The sequence below is a fragment of the Leucopleurus acutus genome, assembly GCF_964270905.1.
Source record: "Leucopleurus acutus genome assembly, chromosome: 7".
NCBI lineage: Eukaryota > Metazoa > Chordata > Mammalia > Artiodactyla > Delphinidae > Leucopleurus > Leucopleurus acutus.
This window is the reverse complement of record NC_139150.1, coordinates 48,792,227-48,810,063: the sequence shown is the minus strand read 5'-3', so window position 1 is coordinate 48,810,063 and position 17,837 is coordinate 48,792,227. Positions and strand designations below refer to the sequence as shown.

Sequence of the window (17,837 nt, the reverse complement as noted above, 5' to 3'; positions counted from 1 at the left end):
TTATTTAAGTCCTTTAGGGTCACCTACCCTTCCCTTTGGGCCAGTTATCCTTCTCACTAACTCTGGAACCAAAAAAAGGGAGAAAAGTTTAAACTTGGTTCTATCAATGGAGATATCAAAGATCAGTTTTAGAAAAGGTCATGGTGGCAAGTAGGTGAAGTTCATTTTTTTTGGCTTACATTATTTTTTGGATTATTTATAAATTTCATATATCCTAAGTTATTCCTCTCTCTTTGTTATGAAAAATTATAAGTTGTATATGCTATTAATAGTCATTGTCTAATACGTTTTAGATCCAGGTGAAGTGAAAAAAGGGCATAGAGCCCGTTGGTTTGGGAAAGATAATGTTAGATTAAAAGATGACAGCAAGGAATAATGTATATCCCAGTTGCTCCAATTGTTACTGTCAAGGAGAAAATTCAAACTGAAACTTCTGACAGGTGCGGCCCTGCGGGTGGGTGATGGTGAGGATAAACTGGAAGCTCTAAGTTAGGGGTCTGAGAATCAAATGCCTATAGAAGGGGAGATCAAGTGAGTAGGTGAAGCAGGCAAGGCATAAGAGAACAGAGTCAAGGAGTCTGTGTCAGCAGAGAGCACACGCAGTCCAAAGGCATTTGGAGTGAATTTTAACAGTCATTGCAAGCTCAACACAACAGCCCTCTGTGGGCAGATGCTGCCCATGAGCAACCAGTTTGCAAATTCTGCTTTAAATGAGTTAAAGGAACCAGAAAAGAACTTCCATCTCTGATCAACAGAAAATGTACGTGACCCTTAAAAACCAAAGGGAAGTAAAAAGAAATGCCAGGGACTTCCCTGGTGGTGCAGTGGTTAAGAATCCACCTGCCAATTCAGGGGACATGGGTTCGAGCCCTGGTCTGGGTAGATCCCACATGCCGTGGAGCAACTAAGCCCGTGGGCCACAACTACTGAGCCTGCACCCTAGAGCCCGCAAGCCACAACTACTGAGACCGTGTGCTACAACTACTAAAGCCTGTGTGCCTAGAGCCCATGCTCCATAACAAGAGAAGCCACTGCAATGAGAAACCTGCAAACTGCAACAAAGAGTAGACCCCTGCTCACAGCAACTAGAGAAAGCCCGCGTGCAGCAACAAAGACCCAACGTAGCCAAAATAAACAAATTAATAAAAAAAAAAAGAAGAGAAATTCCAGGAGACTGCAGATAGGAAATGTTTTTTCCTGACATTCAACATTCCTGGATTCTAGGAATTATGGGAGTTTGACATCAATTGTAGGCAGCATTACTGAATGGCTTAGTCGTAGGTAATTAAGCAGATGGTATCTTTTGAGTACTTTAAAGAGACAGGATTAGTTAACACGCAACTACATGGGCTCAATGTTAATCTTGTCTCTCTTTTGATAGTCTAGACTAATAGAGAGACACAGACGTATAATACTTTTGACGAAGTACATTGTGATTTTGGCAGGGAGGTTGACACACTGGAGTGACTAGAGAAATACGGACACCTGGCTGGCTGATTAACCGATGGGCCGATGTCATGAAGAGAGGTAGTTTTTGGAGTCATGCAATATCTTAGTTCTGTCTTGGTTCACCTGATCTGTGCTGGTGACATTTTGGTGGATTATGTTGAAGGCATAGTAGGTATGCTTATCAAGCAAACAATGATATAAAAAGAATAGGATGAAAAATTAATAGACTGATGATAAAATCAGGATCCAAAATTGTCCTTAAAATGTGAGAATAATGAGCCAAAGGGGGAACAACTTAAAGAAAAATTTCACAGCGATGAATGTTAAGTCTTGATTTTAGGTTAAAAACAAACATTTCACAAGAAGAGGTTTGAGGATATTTGAATTAGCTCACGTGAAAAAGCCCTGGTTTTAATTAACTGTAGTCTCACTCTGAACCAAAGACGTGACTTGGCTGCTATGATTGTAATGCAATCTCATAGCAAATAAAATGTATGGATCAAACAATAACTACCAGTTACTGAAAGCATAATACCTCATATATGTTATCTCAATAACTTTTAAGATTCTACAGTTAGGTATTAATACTTCATTTTACAGATGGGGACATAGGTTCAGAGGAGTTAAGTAACTTGTTCAAGGTCACACAGCTGGTTACTGCAGAACTAGTATTAAAATCTTTCCATTATACTGTGTTCTTTCTCTTGTAACATGAAAAGAACTGCTTGTTCTATTGTACTCTATGATTATTAGCCTAGCATATAGTAGATGACAAAAATAGTAAATGAATGAATAAAGGAATTGAATCTAGGCTCTAACTAAAACACAGAATTAAGTTCCATTTAGAGACCACATTTAAAGGGTGACGTTGACAATTTAAAGTGCATACTGAGAAAGTGAGCAGTTTAGTGGGAGACCTGCTGTATGCATGGTAAGTGGTTAAAAGATCTTGGGATATTTAGTTTAGAAAAGACAAAGCAAAGTGGGGAGATCATAGTGATCTTCACCTATGTAAAATACTTTCTCAGAGAGAAATGAATTTAATTTTTTTCTGTATTTATTCATAAGGCTGGTATCTAAGGCAATTTCTCCTCTTTCTAGGAGGTGCTCAAATAGAGGCTGAGTGTAACGACTATGCATTCTTTCAAAGCAAAGTCCTTATATCCCCACCCCAACCCAGGCCCTGCTCAGTACCTGCTTGTCGAAGTGCTGTTGGTCAGGTGTGGGGGAGAAACACTGCTTTGGGTACAAGTAATCTGTATTCACTGACCTCCCGAACTTATTCTGAATGTAAGGTGCCGAATTTTGTATGTTCCACAGTGAATAATTTTGCACCGTCCTCTCCTACTTTAACTTTTATCTTGTCCATCGTATTCTATTCGTGGTCCCCAAAGTGTGGTCCAGAACCAGCATCAGCATCACCTGGGAACTTGTTAGAAATGCAAATTCTCAGGCCCCACCTTAGACATAGTGAATCAGAAACCCGGAGTGGGGACGGATGCCCAGCAACCTATGTAGTAACAAGCCTTCCAGATGATTTTCAGGCCTTCTAAAGTTTGACAACACTGAGTTAGATGTTTCTGGTTGTTCCTGCCTTGGGTGTACACTGGAACTCAATGAGACTGTGTTTTTTGAGGACAGGGCCCTGCCTTATTGTCTGGTATACAGTAAAGATCCAGTATGCATGTACTGAAACAGAACTGAACTAGTTAAAGGATGATGAGCACAGAATTTGATGGAACAAACTCCAAGGATTGGTTATCTTCAGCCAATAGTCAAAAAATCCTCAGAAAAGAAGCCAGTCACCAATGTTGCTTAATAGTTCAGAAATTTGGTTATTTTAATATAATTATCACCAGCTAGATATTGTCCCAAATAAGTGAGGGCACTGGTTACAATCAATTAGCTCATTACATTCTGGAACTGTATTGCTTTAGATACATCATGGTCATTGCCATATAAAAATGGGAAAGTCGGGCTTCCCTGGTGGCGCAGTGGTTGAGAGTCCGCCTGCCGATGCAGGGGACACAGGTTCGTGTCCCAGTCCTGGAAGATCCCACATGCCGCGGAGCGGCTGGGCCCGTGAGCCATGGCCGCTGAGCCTGTGTGTCCGGAGCCTGTGCTCCGCAACAGGAGAGGCCACAACAGTGAGAGGCCCGCGTGCCACAAAAAAAAAAAAAAAAAAAAAGGGAAAGTCAAGGATTTTTCAGGATCAAGTTCCTCCAAGGTGTTAATGATCTCCTGAATATTGTATTGAACCCTATACATACCATTTGGTGACAAAAATATCATTTAATAATGATCCATTTAAATAGACAATTATGGAAGTATATTTGTATTTCTAAAAAGATTCATGCAAATAGAACACGTATAAATAAATTGTATTTTAAAGGTAGTAGCAGGAGGAGAAGCATGGGGCTCACTATGTGAAAAAACCCTTTTCCCAAGTTTTTAGTAGAGCAAAGAACCAGCTCTTAATTTTTCTGATTTCAAATCTCTGTATTGAGGTTATCTAATATGAAGAGAAAATTATAAAATATTTTATATACTATATAGAATGTGCACAGTTAACTTATGTAAATTTAACATATGTATTCAAATGTGTGTTTATACATATTTATCTATTTATCACTCTCTATCCATCTATCTATCCATCTAGCTAGCTAGCTAACGTACAACAGGACAGGTGATTTCACATGCCACTCCACTTAGAAAGGACATGGCCTAGAGAATGTGAGATTGGTAACATGGACCCACTCTTCCCTTGGTTGATTCCCTTATGCACCTCGTGGTGCTTCTATTGTGCTGAGTATAATCCTAGTGTTTAAAGATGTTATTTTCGGGTACAATTACAAATGCAAAACAAACCAAAACTACCACCACCACCAACAAAAGCAAAACCTCAAATAAACACAGACAGAAGCAACAGAAGCAGAATGAGGCCCGGGTTTAAGTTCACTTCTCTGGCACCTGGGCTTGGTCGAGAACTCGTCCTGGTCCTCTAGGCCAGTGTTACTCCAGGAGGTCAGCTAACGCCTGGGACACAGGGAGGGTGCGCCTGCACACTGTCCTGATTTCTGGGAATTGTTCATCTTGGCCATGCTCTGAAGGGTGGGGCTCTGTAACAACCCACAGAAGCATAGGGCCTTGGGGAAGAAGTCTCCTGGAAGCGTTTGTAGGTGTGGGGTGAGAGCCTCAGTTGGAGGTGCTATAGTTCCTTTATGTTTCCATCCAAAAGGAATTGGTGACAAGGTCACAGTTTACATGCCCTGGTGTCTGTAACTCTCATTCTAGTTCCCCAGAAAGAAAGACAAAGACTTCCTTGCATCTTAACACTCCTTCCCCTACCTTTCTTTCCTCCCAGGTCTGTGGTTTTCTGAATCCAAAAAGCATTTCAAACATATGCTTTGGAAATATGTCTGAGCAATGGACAATGTGTCCACAGGGCACAATTTTCTGGGAACCACATGGCTATATGTCCATTAATAAATAGCTGTTTCAAGGCCTCAGCATGAGAGAGATCTTTAGATTTGCAGCTCCTTCCTCTGTTTGCTGGAAAATTGCTTCACACCATATCATCATAAAATGCTCTATTTTGCAATGACAGATGTGTATAAAATCTGTGCATGGCTTTAAACTTTATTAATATTGGCTGAGTACCTATGGATACAATCACTCAATAGCATATGTGTATATATTCACTTATCTAGACTGCATTCTTTAAAGAAATAAAGGGCCAGGGACAGAAAAATGCCATTTGTGTAACTTCTACAGAGCCACTAGAGAAAATGTATGACATGGGTAAGCAGACAAAATGTCATTTCATGAAAACTAGAGGCAACTGACTCAAATCTTAGAAGTCTGAGTCATATATCATCTGAAGTCGTCAGTATATCATCCTTTTCCCATTATTTATAATTTGCTTCTGCCACTTTTATATTGAAAGTGCTTAAAATTTAAAGTTACACTAATGCTTTGTAACACTTGGGGTGTTCTTTAGAAGAGTAGTTCCTAAATGCTGGGTTTTGAGCGCCAGCCTGGAATGAAGTTTGTATTAGTCTACAGCAAAATGGGGAAAATAAGAAAATGTAAGTTCATTTACATAAACTTAGATTTATTAACCTTAAAGGATTCTCTTCTCTTCATTTTGAGATTTTTTTCTTACAGCCCTACTGGTCTACAAAACTATTTGGCCAATGAGATCTAAAATTATATAGTAAGTAAGTAAAAAATCTGCCTTTATTTCTTTGCTTTTATCTTGTTCTATAAGAAGAAAAAACAAAACAATTGGAAAAAAAAAAACCCTCAACCATTATTCTCTCTAATTCACAAGTCTCTTGCTATTGTTTATTCAGAAGGTATTGGGCACCCATATAAGCCAGGCACTAGGACCATCCTCACCTTTGGAGAAGATGCTCAGTGATCTACATGAAACACAAACTTGATGGAGAGCCTTGAGTTGGGCTGGGTCTCTCTTGGTTTATGTCTGGGTCAGAACTTTCCAATTTCTGGTCTGAGCCAGCAACTCTTGCCCTGTCCTGGACTCAACAATCTCTAGTGTCCAGGAAGGCGGCTGCTACTGCCTGCTGGAGAAGTCTAGGGTCTATAAGTCTGGGACTTTGATCTATAGACATTTCAGACAACATTCTGTTCTCTCATAAGCTCGATGATTTCTTGGACAATAAAAATAAGCACAACGGGGTCTCTGTTTTTTTGTGGCCCTGCAAACAAAATCAATTGATAAGGCATGCCATGGTATAAAACCACCCCAGGAGGCATGTACCCATGGGAACACACCTTTCTGAAGTCACTCGTATCCTCTCATCATTGGACGAGTTGAATCGGTCATCCTTTTCTCTGAAATATTCCTCTATGCACTGCTCTTCAAAATCATGTACTTTCTTGAGCTCATCATCAGTTATGAAGAGCTCTGTGGAAAAGAAATGAGAGATATGAGGCAGAGAAGTAAAAGCGATGGCACCTGACTTGTGGGTCGAATGACATTCCTAATCTAACTCAAGGTTAGGGAATGGGGCCCAGATTCTTCACTGAGTCTCAAACTAAATCCAAATCTGGTCAGGCAACTTGTGTCACTGTCCTCTTTCTCTGCGTTAGATTCATTATGGGTCTCTGAAGCTCACCTGAGTATACCTGGTTTACTGCAGAGACCGGTTAGAATTATATATATCGTAAGGACAAAAATGTAGCTAAATAAAGGAAAGGGAAGCTATGCAGAGAATGGAGGTTTCTTAAAAACTCAACTTCTGGGCTGAGGAGTGTGGCAGACAGACATTGTTCATTCACCTTACTAAAAGCCCTTTGCAACCCAAGTTCCCTCTTCCCTCTTCCCACTACTGAGACTGGAAAGCCAAATACACATTTCCAGTGTCCGTTCAAGCTAGCAACAACCATGAGACCCAGTTTGGCTCAAGGAACAAAAAAAACCTGCTGCAGGAAAGGGTTGTGTATTGAGAAGAGATTTTGCTTTCCTGATAAACTGTACGTATGTGGCTGCTTCTTTCTACCTTTTTTCCCCTTCATGCTTCTTTCTGCCCTGAACATGAATGTGATGACTGGAAGTGCAGCAGCTATTTTGCTACCATGAGACAAGACAGTGTGACAAGGAATAGCTGACTGGGGGTCTTTGACTTCAGTGAGTCATTGTTGAGCTCTGGGCTATTTATTTACCTTTTCACTTTTTGTTGTGTGAGAAAAGTAAAACCTTACATATTTGTGTTACTGTTAGTCTGGTTTTCTATTTATAGCTGGTAAACAAATTCATAACTGATTCAGTGGTAGAAAGAGCCCAGTGGAAATCTGAACCTTTTCTCCCCCTGAGCTTTCTACTTGCCTAAATGGGTGTTTCAAATGGAAATAGTGAATTTTGGAATCCTTAACCCCTCTCCAACTTTCCAATTTTAATGTCTCGAAAGAAGTCAGGCATTGCTGTGTCAGAGAAGTTGTTAAAAGCTTCAGACTTAGAGAAGCAGTTGATTATTAAGTGGCTTTGGTTTCAAGCTTTAGTTGCACTAGTGATCACCTGGAGGTAATTCTTGGGCCACAATCCTAGAGGTTCAGTAGATTTAGTGTAGGTGGTCTACCTGACACACTTTGAGAAACCACGGTAGGTTGCTTGTATGGGGGCTGGATTCCCAATGGTTCTTAACTGTGGGTGGTACCCAGGGGATATTTAGGAATCTGCAGGAGCTATTAGTATTCAATGTGTGGAGGCCTGATGTGCTAAATCTCCTGCAATATGTGGAACAATCCTATATAATGAAGAATTATTCCACCCCAATGTCAATCTAATTTCCTTCCAGAAACACTGGGCTAGAAGGTGGTTGGTGGAGGGTCTTTTTTTTTTTTTGTCCTTGGAATCATGGAAAGCAGGACTGGTTTCCTCATGAAGCCATATAGGCACAACTCTTAAGGCTTGGGAAATGTTTAAGACCTAAAAACATGATAGATCCAAAAATGACCATGGAAAATCAAACTTAGTCACCTACAACTCAACTCATGTCAGGATGCTTAAATTATATATACTGCAGCATTGGGAGCATATTAACATGGTTGATATATCTTGTGGTGGGATGTCTGTAAAGTAAGAAGCTTAGAACCTATGAAGGTGCTAAAACAGCCCTGCTGGAGCCTGGTTTTATCTCACTAAGAAAGGTGTGAGGCTAAGAGTGCTCGCTTTAAGCCTCTCCTGTCTCCCTTCCAGCACCATTTCTCATCATGCATACCCTCCCATCCCTCCCAAGTCTTCGGAGCTGTGGGTAGGAAGCAGGAGGACCCAGGTGCCCAGTGGTCCTGCACGACTGCGTATAGACGTGGTGGGGATTTCTGCTCTGTAGTTGCGGGGGGTTGTCACTCAAAGCTTACTCAGGCCATAGTCCCTTTCATCTGGGTCACTCTCGTGTTTTCTCCATCGGCAACACAGGTGCTGGAATATCATGGTCATGTGGCTGAATATGATCAGAGGTGGGGGCAGAACGGGCCTTTCATGGAAAGTCATGATGAGCTGATACCTCTGAAACTTCCACACTTGGTTGGATATTGATTTTACCTCAAAAAATGTATTGCTGAAATAGAGACCAGAGAGAATCAAGTGAGGAAAACCCCTGCTTTCTGGAGCGTCATGCCCCGCTCCTGCCTCAGTCTCCCTACTCCATTCCAAGGGCTCTGAAGAAGGACCCTCTTACTTAAAGACAGCGATGAGGAGGTTGACCAGCAGGATGTTTGCCACTAGGAGGTAGCAGGCCATGATGGCCGGCACGATCCAGGCTCCTGTCTTGCAGGGAGGCAGTTGGATTATTTTACCATCCTCTCGAGTCTCATTCTGTCCACAGGGAGCTGGAGGAAGCACAGGCAAGATGTCAGAAATCGTGTGGCTCTGTGATAGAAACCACAGACGGAGTTGAAGGAGGGGTTTTTACATGAAGGAAAAATACAGCCATCTCAAAACAAACAGAAAAAGGAATTCCAGAAAAGCCAAAACAAACAAACGAAAGCTTCATGAATATCTCTAGGGGCTGTCTCTGCAGAGGGGAGTTGGTTCTGCCAGTCTCCCAAGTTGTCATCTGACACGAAAGAGGTGGGTGGAGCCCCCTGCTGGCTTGCCGAGTCCCTGGGGCACTTAGTGTCCCCCCAAGGAAGCCTGGTGAAGGCTTTCCCAGGGAGCGCAGAAGGGGCAGAGTCTCACTGCCCCGTCAAGTTACTTTCAAAATGTGCTGTGGAGGCCAGAAGCCGACAGCTGTAAGAGCAGCAGCCTCGAGGGGCTATTGACTCGGAATTAACACGGGGCAGCTGTTAATTGCTTCAAGAAACAACCCAGGGACTCTGAGTTAAGGATTTGCTGTCTCAGTGTGGAAGGAACGAAACAGGGCAGCACCTTGGGAAGTATTTAGGGGGACTGTTGCTCAGTGCTCCTGATGGATGGCATTTCATGGGGAGGGGCAGTGAGGGGAGATGGGCCAGGACCCTGGAGCCTGTAGCCACCTGCTTTTTTTCCTGCAGCATTTCCATTCCAAAAATGTGCTTCCAGTGCACAGGGAACAAAACCCAACTGCACTGAATAAATGGGCAAATAGAGAAAAATAAAACATCTGACTGCACAGGGGACCATGTGGGGATCTTTAAAAACTGCCAATGCCCAGCTCCACCCCAGTCAATTGAACCAGAATCTTTGAGGGTGGCCCCGGCATCAACATTTCTTTCAAAATTTCCCAGGTAATTCTCAGGTGCCACTAACATGAGTCTACTGAACTAGAATTAGTCTAGAAACATTATGTGATTTTTGACATGCTCTGAAGTCCAACATACATCTTCTCAATTTATGAGGGTTTTAGTAATATCAGGACACCAAGACTGTTTTTATAGCCAGAAAAAGATGGCCAAAGTGCTTCCTTTGGACCAGCCTGTAAGATGATCAGGTGTTGATGGACTCAGATGTTCTCAAGGAGCCGGCATCTTTTTTGTTGTTGGCAGCTGTGGCACTATGCACCTAAGACAGCCCTGTGAGAGGTTCTGATCATTTCCTCCTTTGGAAGGAAAACCCAATGATAGAGCCCACATTGGCTCCAGGATGAAGTCCAAGCTCTGAGGGTAGCTAGCCTGGTGCCACCTCTTGCTACTTCCCACCTCTCCCTCTGAGCACAAACTGGACCAAGTTTCTTGCAGTTCCTAGAACTGTCATGCCCTCTCTTACTTCCTGAATTTTTTTTTTTTTTTTGCGGTACACGGGCCTCTCACTGCTGTGGCCTCTCCCGTTGCGGAGCACGGGCTCCGGACGCGCAGGCTCAGCGGCCATGGCTCACGGGCCCAGCCGCTCCGCGGCATGTGGGATCTTCCCGGACCGGGGCACAACTCGTGTCCCCTGCATCGGCAGGCGGACTCTCAACCACTGCACCACCAGGGAAGCCCTATTTCCTGATTTTGAGCCATGCTTCTTCTTTCGCTTCCCAAAGGCCCCCTGACACCTTGCTCCCCCCACTCCCATGCTTCACCTGGATGAATCCTATTCACTTTTCAGTGCTTACTTAGCTTTCAGCTAAATTTCTGCTCCTTTCCAGCTGGGACTGGGATAGGTATTGACAAAGATCCTCTGCTTGACCAAACTCCACTCAGGCAGGCTCTTCTGAGCTCTTTTGTGGCCTCAACTTGTGGACTTCCATGCTTGTCTCTGCATTTGTCCAATTTTAGCAAGAATCCTGCTGAGTACGTTTAGCCAGAATCCCCATCCTCAATTTCTAATCACCATCGATATCTAATCAGTTTCCTCATTCTCCACCATCCTCCATCTGAAGTCTGATCACACTGGTCTGTCTTCAGTAAGAATCCATTACGTCAGGTAAGCCAGAACCCCCCTTACTCCTGATGTTTCCTCTTAGTGAACTTCCATCCACTGACCCACACCCAGCTCATGGCTATAAATTTCCTTTTTTTTTATTTCTTCACTCAGAGTCGAGCCCAATCTCTCTCCCCTATTACAGAACACCACTGCAGTAGCCCCCCTTGAACAAAGTCTTCCTTACCATTTTTACCAAATGTCATGAATAATTTTTTCTTTAACAAATAATCTTTTCTTTAGTAATTTTGTCTTCCATATAATCCCAGAACTCCGTTTGCTTGCCCCTTTGGGGGGTTTCTCAGCACTGTATCACTGCTGCCAATTTACTGGGCTCTGTGTCCTACATAAGATTTCCAGTGGTAACATGTCTCTTCATGGTTTCCAATTACCTGGTTCAGTGCATACACACAGCACATCCACACATATCCACACATGAAAACTGTTGAGTGAATAAAGGTCACTAAACACAGTTTGGTTGTTGAGCACTAACATTCCCCACAGCTCTGCAAGCCTACTCATGATGGACAGTTCTAGCTCTAAGCAGTTGCTGGCTCCTTCCTTAGGTTCTTCCCAGAAATCCTGCCCTTGGTCTGGCAAGAAGGCTTCTCAGGCTCAACCAGATACCTGGGTCTCTGACACCCACTTGGCTGCAGGCCTCATGGAATGGCTCACTTTGCTTTTCTCTCCTCATGAAGCTTGCCCAGCCACCCTACCCCCTTCCTCCTGACTTGACCTCCCTTGGGGTTGTCACTCCTGTGCTGCCCTTTTCTTTGGTTCCTGCTCAGATCTCTATGGGGAAGCCGACAAAGAGCAGGAGAAAGAACTGCTTGGGGTAGGGTACAAAGTGCACACAGTTCTTACAGGTGTGATCCCTCATTTCCATTTAATGATGTCATTCTGAGATTTCTCTTTACATTCTGGGAGAACGTAAAATAAACTTGTGTGGCGCAGAGCTCATCCAGCTTTTGACCCCGTATTTAGTGAAGATGCAGACACTTCCTCCACTAGAGAAGAAACCTTCTTCTAGCCTAGAGAAAAACCCAGGGAGAAGAGTAGGTGCTCGCTAGTTTCAAGTGGCCGGTGCGCATTTCCATGGGTCTTCAGATAGTGTCATTAACATGTCTCTAGATCTCTGCTTTATTCCCCTACTAGTTGGAAAATTGGACCAACTCATTACCTTTATACAAGATTTGATTCGATGTCATCATGATTGGCTCTGGGAACTCTCTGCCAATTCTTTGGGTATTAATTTATTCCACCTTCCCCCACCTTTTTTTCATCCTGCCTTTATAGAAGTAGTATTACTTTAGTGGTTAGGAACATGCATTATAATCCGGCAGACCTGGGTTCAAATCCCAATTCCACCATTTTCAAATGATGCGACATTAGCTTACTCCATGAATTTCAGCCTCCTCATCTGTAAAATGGGGTAGTAATAGTATATATGGGGGGAGATTGTCAAAATCATTAAATGAGAATGCATGGAAAGCACTTGGCTCAGTATCTAGCATACAGCACTTAATTAACATTAGTTGGTGTCATGACTGGTATTGTTATTTTGTAATTAATAGACTTGAAGCGTCTCAAGGTTAGGGACTATGTCTTATTCCTCTTTACTTTACAATCACTAAGCATAGCACTTATTCTACAAACATTCATTGAGTGGTTATAATATGCTGGGTACGGGAGATGCTGGGGATTAAAGAGACAGTCCCTGTTGCTAAGGAACTCACAGTTTAGTAGGGGGCACAGAAAGGGAATAGAACGTTGCATTTAACGGGTGACGTGAGCTCTGCTGGGGGCTCTGAAGAAGCACAGCAGAACTGCTGCAGTCCTTCTAGCCTCGGTCACACTGAGCAGGCTGGTACTCAGGATTAGCCTTGAGGACTACCATCTAGACTCTACAGCAACACGTGTAGTATAAGTGAATTAGATGACCCTTGTGATAATGAAAATAAAAACGAACCAGTAAGAAACAGCCTTCATTTGGTAATATCAGCAAAGAGGCAGCGAACATTATATGCAGCAGTTAGTGCAAAACATTGCTTTGTAATGGCTCCTAGTCGTGTCCTTGCTCAGAGCATTTATCTGCACTAGAAAGTGCTATGACTCAAACTTACAGATGTCTACCCCTGATGAAGATGAACTGGGTGCCTGAAAGCCCTGACAAGCAGATTTTGGGATAAGTTATCTGTTATAACTTATATAAGTTATAGTACCAACCAGTATCTGGGGGTTCATATTCCCAGGGAAATACTCCAGGGCACACAAACCCAAGATGGCCCACGGGTGGATGTTTAGGAACGTGTGGGCTGGTGGCTGCCATTGCGCCTCCTCCTTCCCTGCTTTGGAACCTGACACGAGTGGTTTTTCTCCCAACCCTCTTGCAAGAAGTAAATGCACAGTCACCACCACCTCATACCAAGTGACATGTCGTCACCTCCCTCTTTGTTGATGACAGTCAGTGCAGGGTGCCTCTGGTGGATGTTTGGTGGTTCCACCTGCCTAGTATATACATTTCCCCTTCCTCTGCTAAGAGCATCCTGGTTTCCCTTTGTGGAGCTATTCCTCCCTACTCTCAGTCCATGAAGTTTGGGTGAAATGAGCTGCATGCAGTTCCATATTGAGGAAATTAATCAGTGTATTTTATCTCCTGATTGCAGTGATTAGTTCAGGGATGGACATGTGATCCTAGCCTGACCAATCAGAGCCAATGAGCATAAACCTTGGGACTTTTGCTAGAACTTGTATTAAAGAGAAGCTCTTTTTACAATGCGATATAAGTCTACCAAGCAAAGAGAGCCTGCCCAGGAGTGACTCCATCACAGAGAAGAGAAACAGATTCCTGATTCAGCCATGCCTAAAACCAGAATTCTTCAGTTATATGAACCATAAAATTCCTTTTTTCCTTAAGTCAATTTGAATTGGGTTTCTATCACTTGCAGTGAGTCCTGGCTAATACAGTCACCCTTGCCTCCTTGTCCCCTGTCCACGGTCATTAAGGATGTTGATATTTTGTTTCTACCACTCCTGGGAGGCAACATCTGGAGCCTTGGAGTAGCATGAAGAGATTGGAAGAGGCAAATGGCAATGTGAAATCTGACCTGACATCAAGGTTGAATCACAGTTTCAGGGTTTCAGGAGCCAGAGGCTCTGTTGCTCTTTTTTTTCTCCAAACATAGAAGAACTTAAGGGGTCTACACTGCTCAAAGCTCAATTGTCCTCTGACTCAGAAACTAATGATACAGATTTCACTTATTATCAAGTCAGTAGGGTAAACACACTTGGGAAACTGGCCAAAGTTTCCAGCTACTCCCAAAGTGAAGAAAACCTTGCTCTAGAAGCTGATCATAGATAGATTAGGCCAAAGAAGCCCTGGTGTGTGGGGGGGTGCGGGTACAGAGTGTAAAGCCTACATCTATGCAATTATGGTCAAATGAGAAGGGATCAAACATTTGGAAATGCAGATTCTCTACAGTTTATCTACGTGGGTCACAATGACACATCACAAGGCAGAAAGTTGGAAGTGTATTAACGAGTAGAAGTGAAATGGATGACTGGGCTCTAGAACAATGATAGGTTGTGCAGTTATAATCCAGCCAGGTTATGCAGGTCAGAGTAAGAAAGTCCTCCCTTTTCTGTACATGTTCTGGAGAGCAGCCTTCCAATGGCTGAAATTTTTTTTATGATAAATAAATTTTTATAAGAACTAAAATAAGGGTCAACAGAATCCCTCACTAGAACGTAAGCTTCATGTGGAAAAGCATTTTTGTGTGTTTTGTTCACTAAAGAAACAACAGCTATAACACTGCCTGGCACATAGCAGATGCTCAATAAATATTTGCCAAATGAATGCAGGCAGGAATATCACATACTGTACATCTGACCTGCAATGTCAGGCATTTCTGTAAGGGTTACATTCGATCAATTTCACTGGGTCAGTGTTTGTTTTCCTATTTACTTCAAGATCTTAAGTGCCACCATGACCTGCTAATATTAGATGGTTCCTGTAAGAGCAAAAATCTGAAAGAGGGGAAAAAATAGATTCTTGATTATTTGTTTTTGCAATTAACTTGCAAAGGAACATGCCTAGCTTCGGTAAAGGCTATAGAAAATCTCCCTTCTGAATGCTGTTGCATAAATCTCCACGGCACACCAGACATAACACCCCATCTTAAACTCACGGCAGACATTTGGTAATCAATCATTACACTCTTCTGTCAGGTTGTAGCCTTGGAATCCTTTTTACGACAAAACTCCCCAAAGCACGACTAATCAACTGAAGTTGACACAAGAGATGGAAACTTTCTCTTAGTTCTTTCAAAAATGAGAACATGAGGTCTCGGTGAAAGATAATTTCTATACCTCTTTTCAGGATCCTCCTTATGCCCACATGGCCTGGCCTTTGCCCAACCTATACTACCTTGAAGTTGCCCAGGAACAAAAATGGGTCAAATTAGACATCCTGCTTTTCTTAGACCCTGACACTTTTGATGAAGGGCCACCTACATAAGTCCTGGGCTCCTGGACACTGCCCACTGCCCATTTTAAAAGTTACCTTTTAAAATGGATACTTCTGGGACTTCCCTGGTGGTGCAGTGGTTAAGAATCCTCCTGCCAGGGATTCCCTGGTGGCGCAGTGGTTGGGAGTCCGCCTGCCGATGCGGGGGATGCGGGTTTGTGCCCCACTCTGGGAAGATCCCACATGCCGCGGAGCGGCTGAGCCCGTGAGCCGTGGCCGCTGGGCCTGAGCGTCCGGAGCCTGTGCTCCGTAGTGGGAAGGGCCCCAGCAGTGAGAGGCCCGCGTACCGCAAAAAAAAAAAGGCTCGAGAAGAATCCTCCTGCCAATGCAGTGAACATGGATTCAATCCCTGGTCCGGGAAGATCCCACATGCTGTGGGGCAACTAAGCCCATGTACCACAACCACTGAGCCTGCACTCTAGAGCCCACGAGACACAACAATTCAGCCTGTGGGCCACAACTACTGAAGCCCGTGTGCCTAGAGCCCGCGCACCGCAATGAAGAGTAGCCCCCGCTTGCTGCAACTAGAGAAAGCCCACGTGCAGCAACAGAGACCCAACACAGCCAAAAAAACAAAAAAACAAAACTAAATTAAAATGGATACTTCTAGTGGAACTGCTAATCCTAGTTTGTTATTTGGGATCCACTAAAGTGAAGGACAATAGAGATTTGGAATAAATAACTGTGGAAAGCATAGCGTGTGGCAGTCTCTGTGCTGTGTACTTCACATCAGCCATTGCACTTAAGCTTCCTTGCAACTCCATAACAAATGTATTATCCTTGCTACATAGTTGTAGAAACATGCACTGAGGGGTGCAATGCCTTATCTAAGATCACACAACTAATAAGGGAATATGCCAGAACCATTCATTCATCCATCCAAAAAATAATGAGTTCCTGCTACATGCCAGTGGGAATTGGCTCTGGAGATGCACTTATGAATGAAGCAGAAATGGGTCCTCCTCCCCTCTGACCCCAAAGCCTGTATGTATGCCTCTCTATCTCATACAGCCTTTCCAATGTAATATTGCTACTGACTACCTAGCGCAAGCTTCGGTGTAAGGCCCTGTGCTATGAGCCTTACCTATATCACCTTATTTTAATCTTTATAATACTTTGACATGGTGGATTTTATTGCCCCATTTAAAGGTGAAGAAGTGAGGCTCAGAAAATTTTAGTATCTCTGTCAGTTATTTCAGAGACAGTAAGAACAGAATCAGGATGTCCACACAAACCTGTTCAACTGTAAAGTATCTTTTCTCTCTGTGCCTCTGAAGGAAGAGCCAACATGGGGTTGAAAGGAATCTCAACTATGAACAAATGTAAAGACAGATTGATAGACATCTGCATTTTTCTTGTTTCCATCAACACGAATAAAGCCTGAGCTGTTCAGATCATGTACAAATGTATAGAACACTAAAATTCGAAGTGTGGAGAAAGAAATTTGATTCATATAATAGGTACCAGCTGTAGGCACCCACATCCCAAAGATTAGGACACTTGCCCTTTTGATTTTATCCTATAAGGCATGGGGAAAAGAAACATTTGTTTACTTAATACACATACCACACTGTTTCCAAAAAGCATGAGAGATTAAAAACGAAACACCAATATGTGATATAATGAGCATCATCTTTAAAAATATGAAGAAGAAGGATATTTCCAGAAGATCATCTCTTCCTCACCTGGCTGAAGAAACGTCTCAATAGCTTATTCCAAATCACAGGCAATGGAATAAAGAGCTCAGTTAAACATATGACTACATTTATCCTATTTTTTTTAAACAAAGGATTTTCAACTAAAAATCCATCCTGAAAAGCTAAGGAGACAAAGAGGATTTCCCCACCTCATTTTGAAAATCCATACAGTTTGCCATGGAGGATTTAGAATGCCATTACACAGCTCCTGTGGCTTACTCCAAGGAACCAGATAGCTCTGCCTTTTTGGCCTTTTTCCTGACACACTGCTTTCCTTGGCAAGAGAACTGGAGATGCCTCCTTTTGTATGGCTGTATCTATTTAGAAGCTCCTGATCTAAGAGTCCTTGATAACAGTACATCCAGGCAGAAGTCTTCTTTATGTAAGTAAGGGGCTCTTTCTGTTTCTTTTAATAGGCTATAGTCAATGTCCTCTAGAAATGGAGGTCAGGAAGAACAGAGGTAATTGAATACCAGGTAAGCTCCAACTTTGTAGAGTCAAAAGCACCACCCACCAGCTCTTTTACTTCTTTTGTGGTTCATTTCTTTTCCCTTCCCCTGCCCTAAGTGTTGGGCAAGATGCAAGTTGGTAGTGACATGGTACAAAGGCAACCATGAGAAAGGAGTAAGAGGTCTCAGTTCCTCCATCTGTGAATGGAGGGACTTGGACTATTGATATCCCCTACAGTGCACTGCCCACACAACTCAGGAAGTCCAAGATGATTGTGGGATACAGGAACAGCTCACTAAGCAGCACTGAATTGGATAGTGAGAAAGTGATGACCTTTTCAAGCCTCTTTCCATCTTCCTGACTCCATCAG

The 17,837-nt window shown here is 43.0% G+C and overlaps 1 protein-coding gene across 22 annotated transcripts in view; it reads right to left on the bottom strand.

Annotated features, from left to right (window-relative positions):
- TRPM3 (transient receptor potential cation channel subfamily M member 3) overlaps positions 1-17,837 on the bottom strand; it is a gene marked incomplete at its 5' end in the record, with an annotated part of 803,286 nt that overhangs the window by 5,416 nt on the left and 780,033 nt on the right. For all 22 annotated transcript variants that reach the window (XM_082843093.1, XM_082843094.1, XM_082843098.1 and 19 more), the window contains 3 exons: positions 6,247-6,379; positions 8,332-8,531; positions 8,652-8,802. In XM_082843093.1, coding sequence (XP_082699219.1) covers positions 6,247-6,379; positions 8,332-8,531; positions 8,652-8,802 — 484 coding nt within the window. The remainder of the gene's footprint in view (positions 1-6,246; positions 6,380-8,331; positions 8,532-8,651; positions 8,803-17,837) is intronic.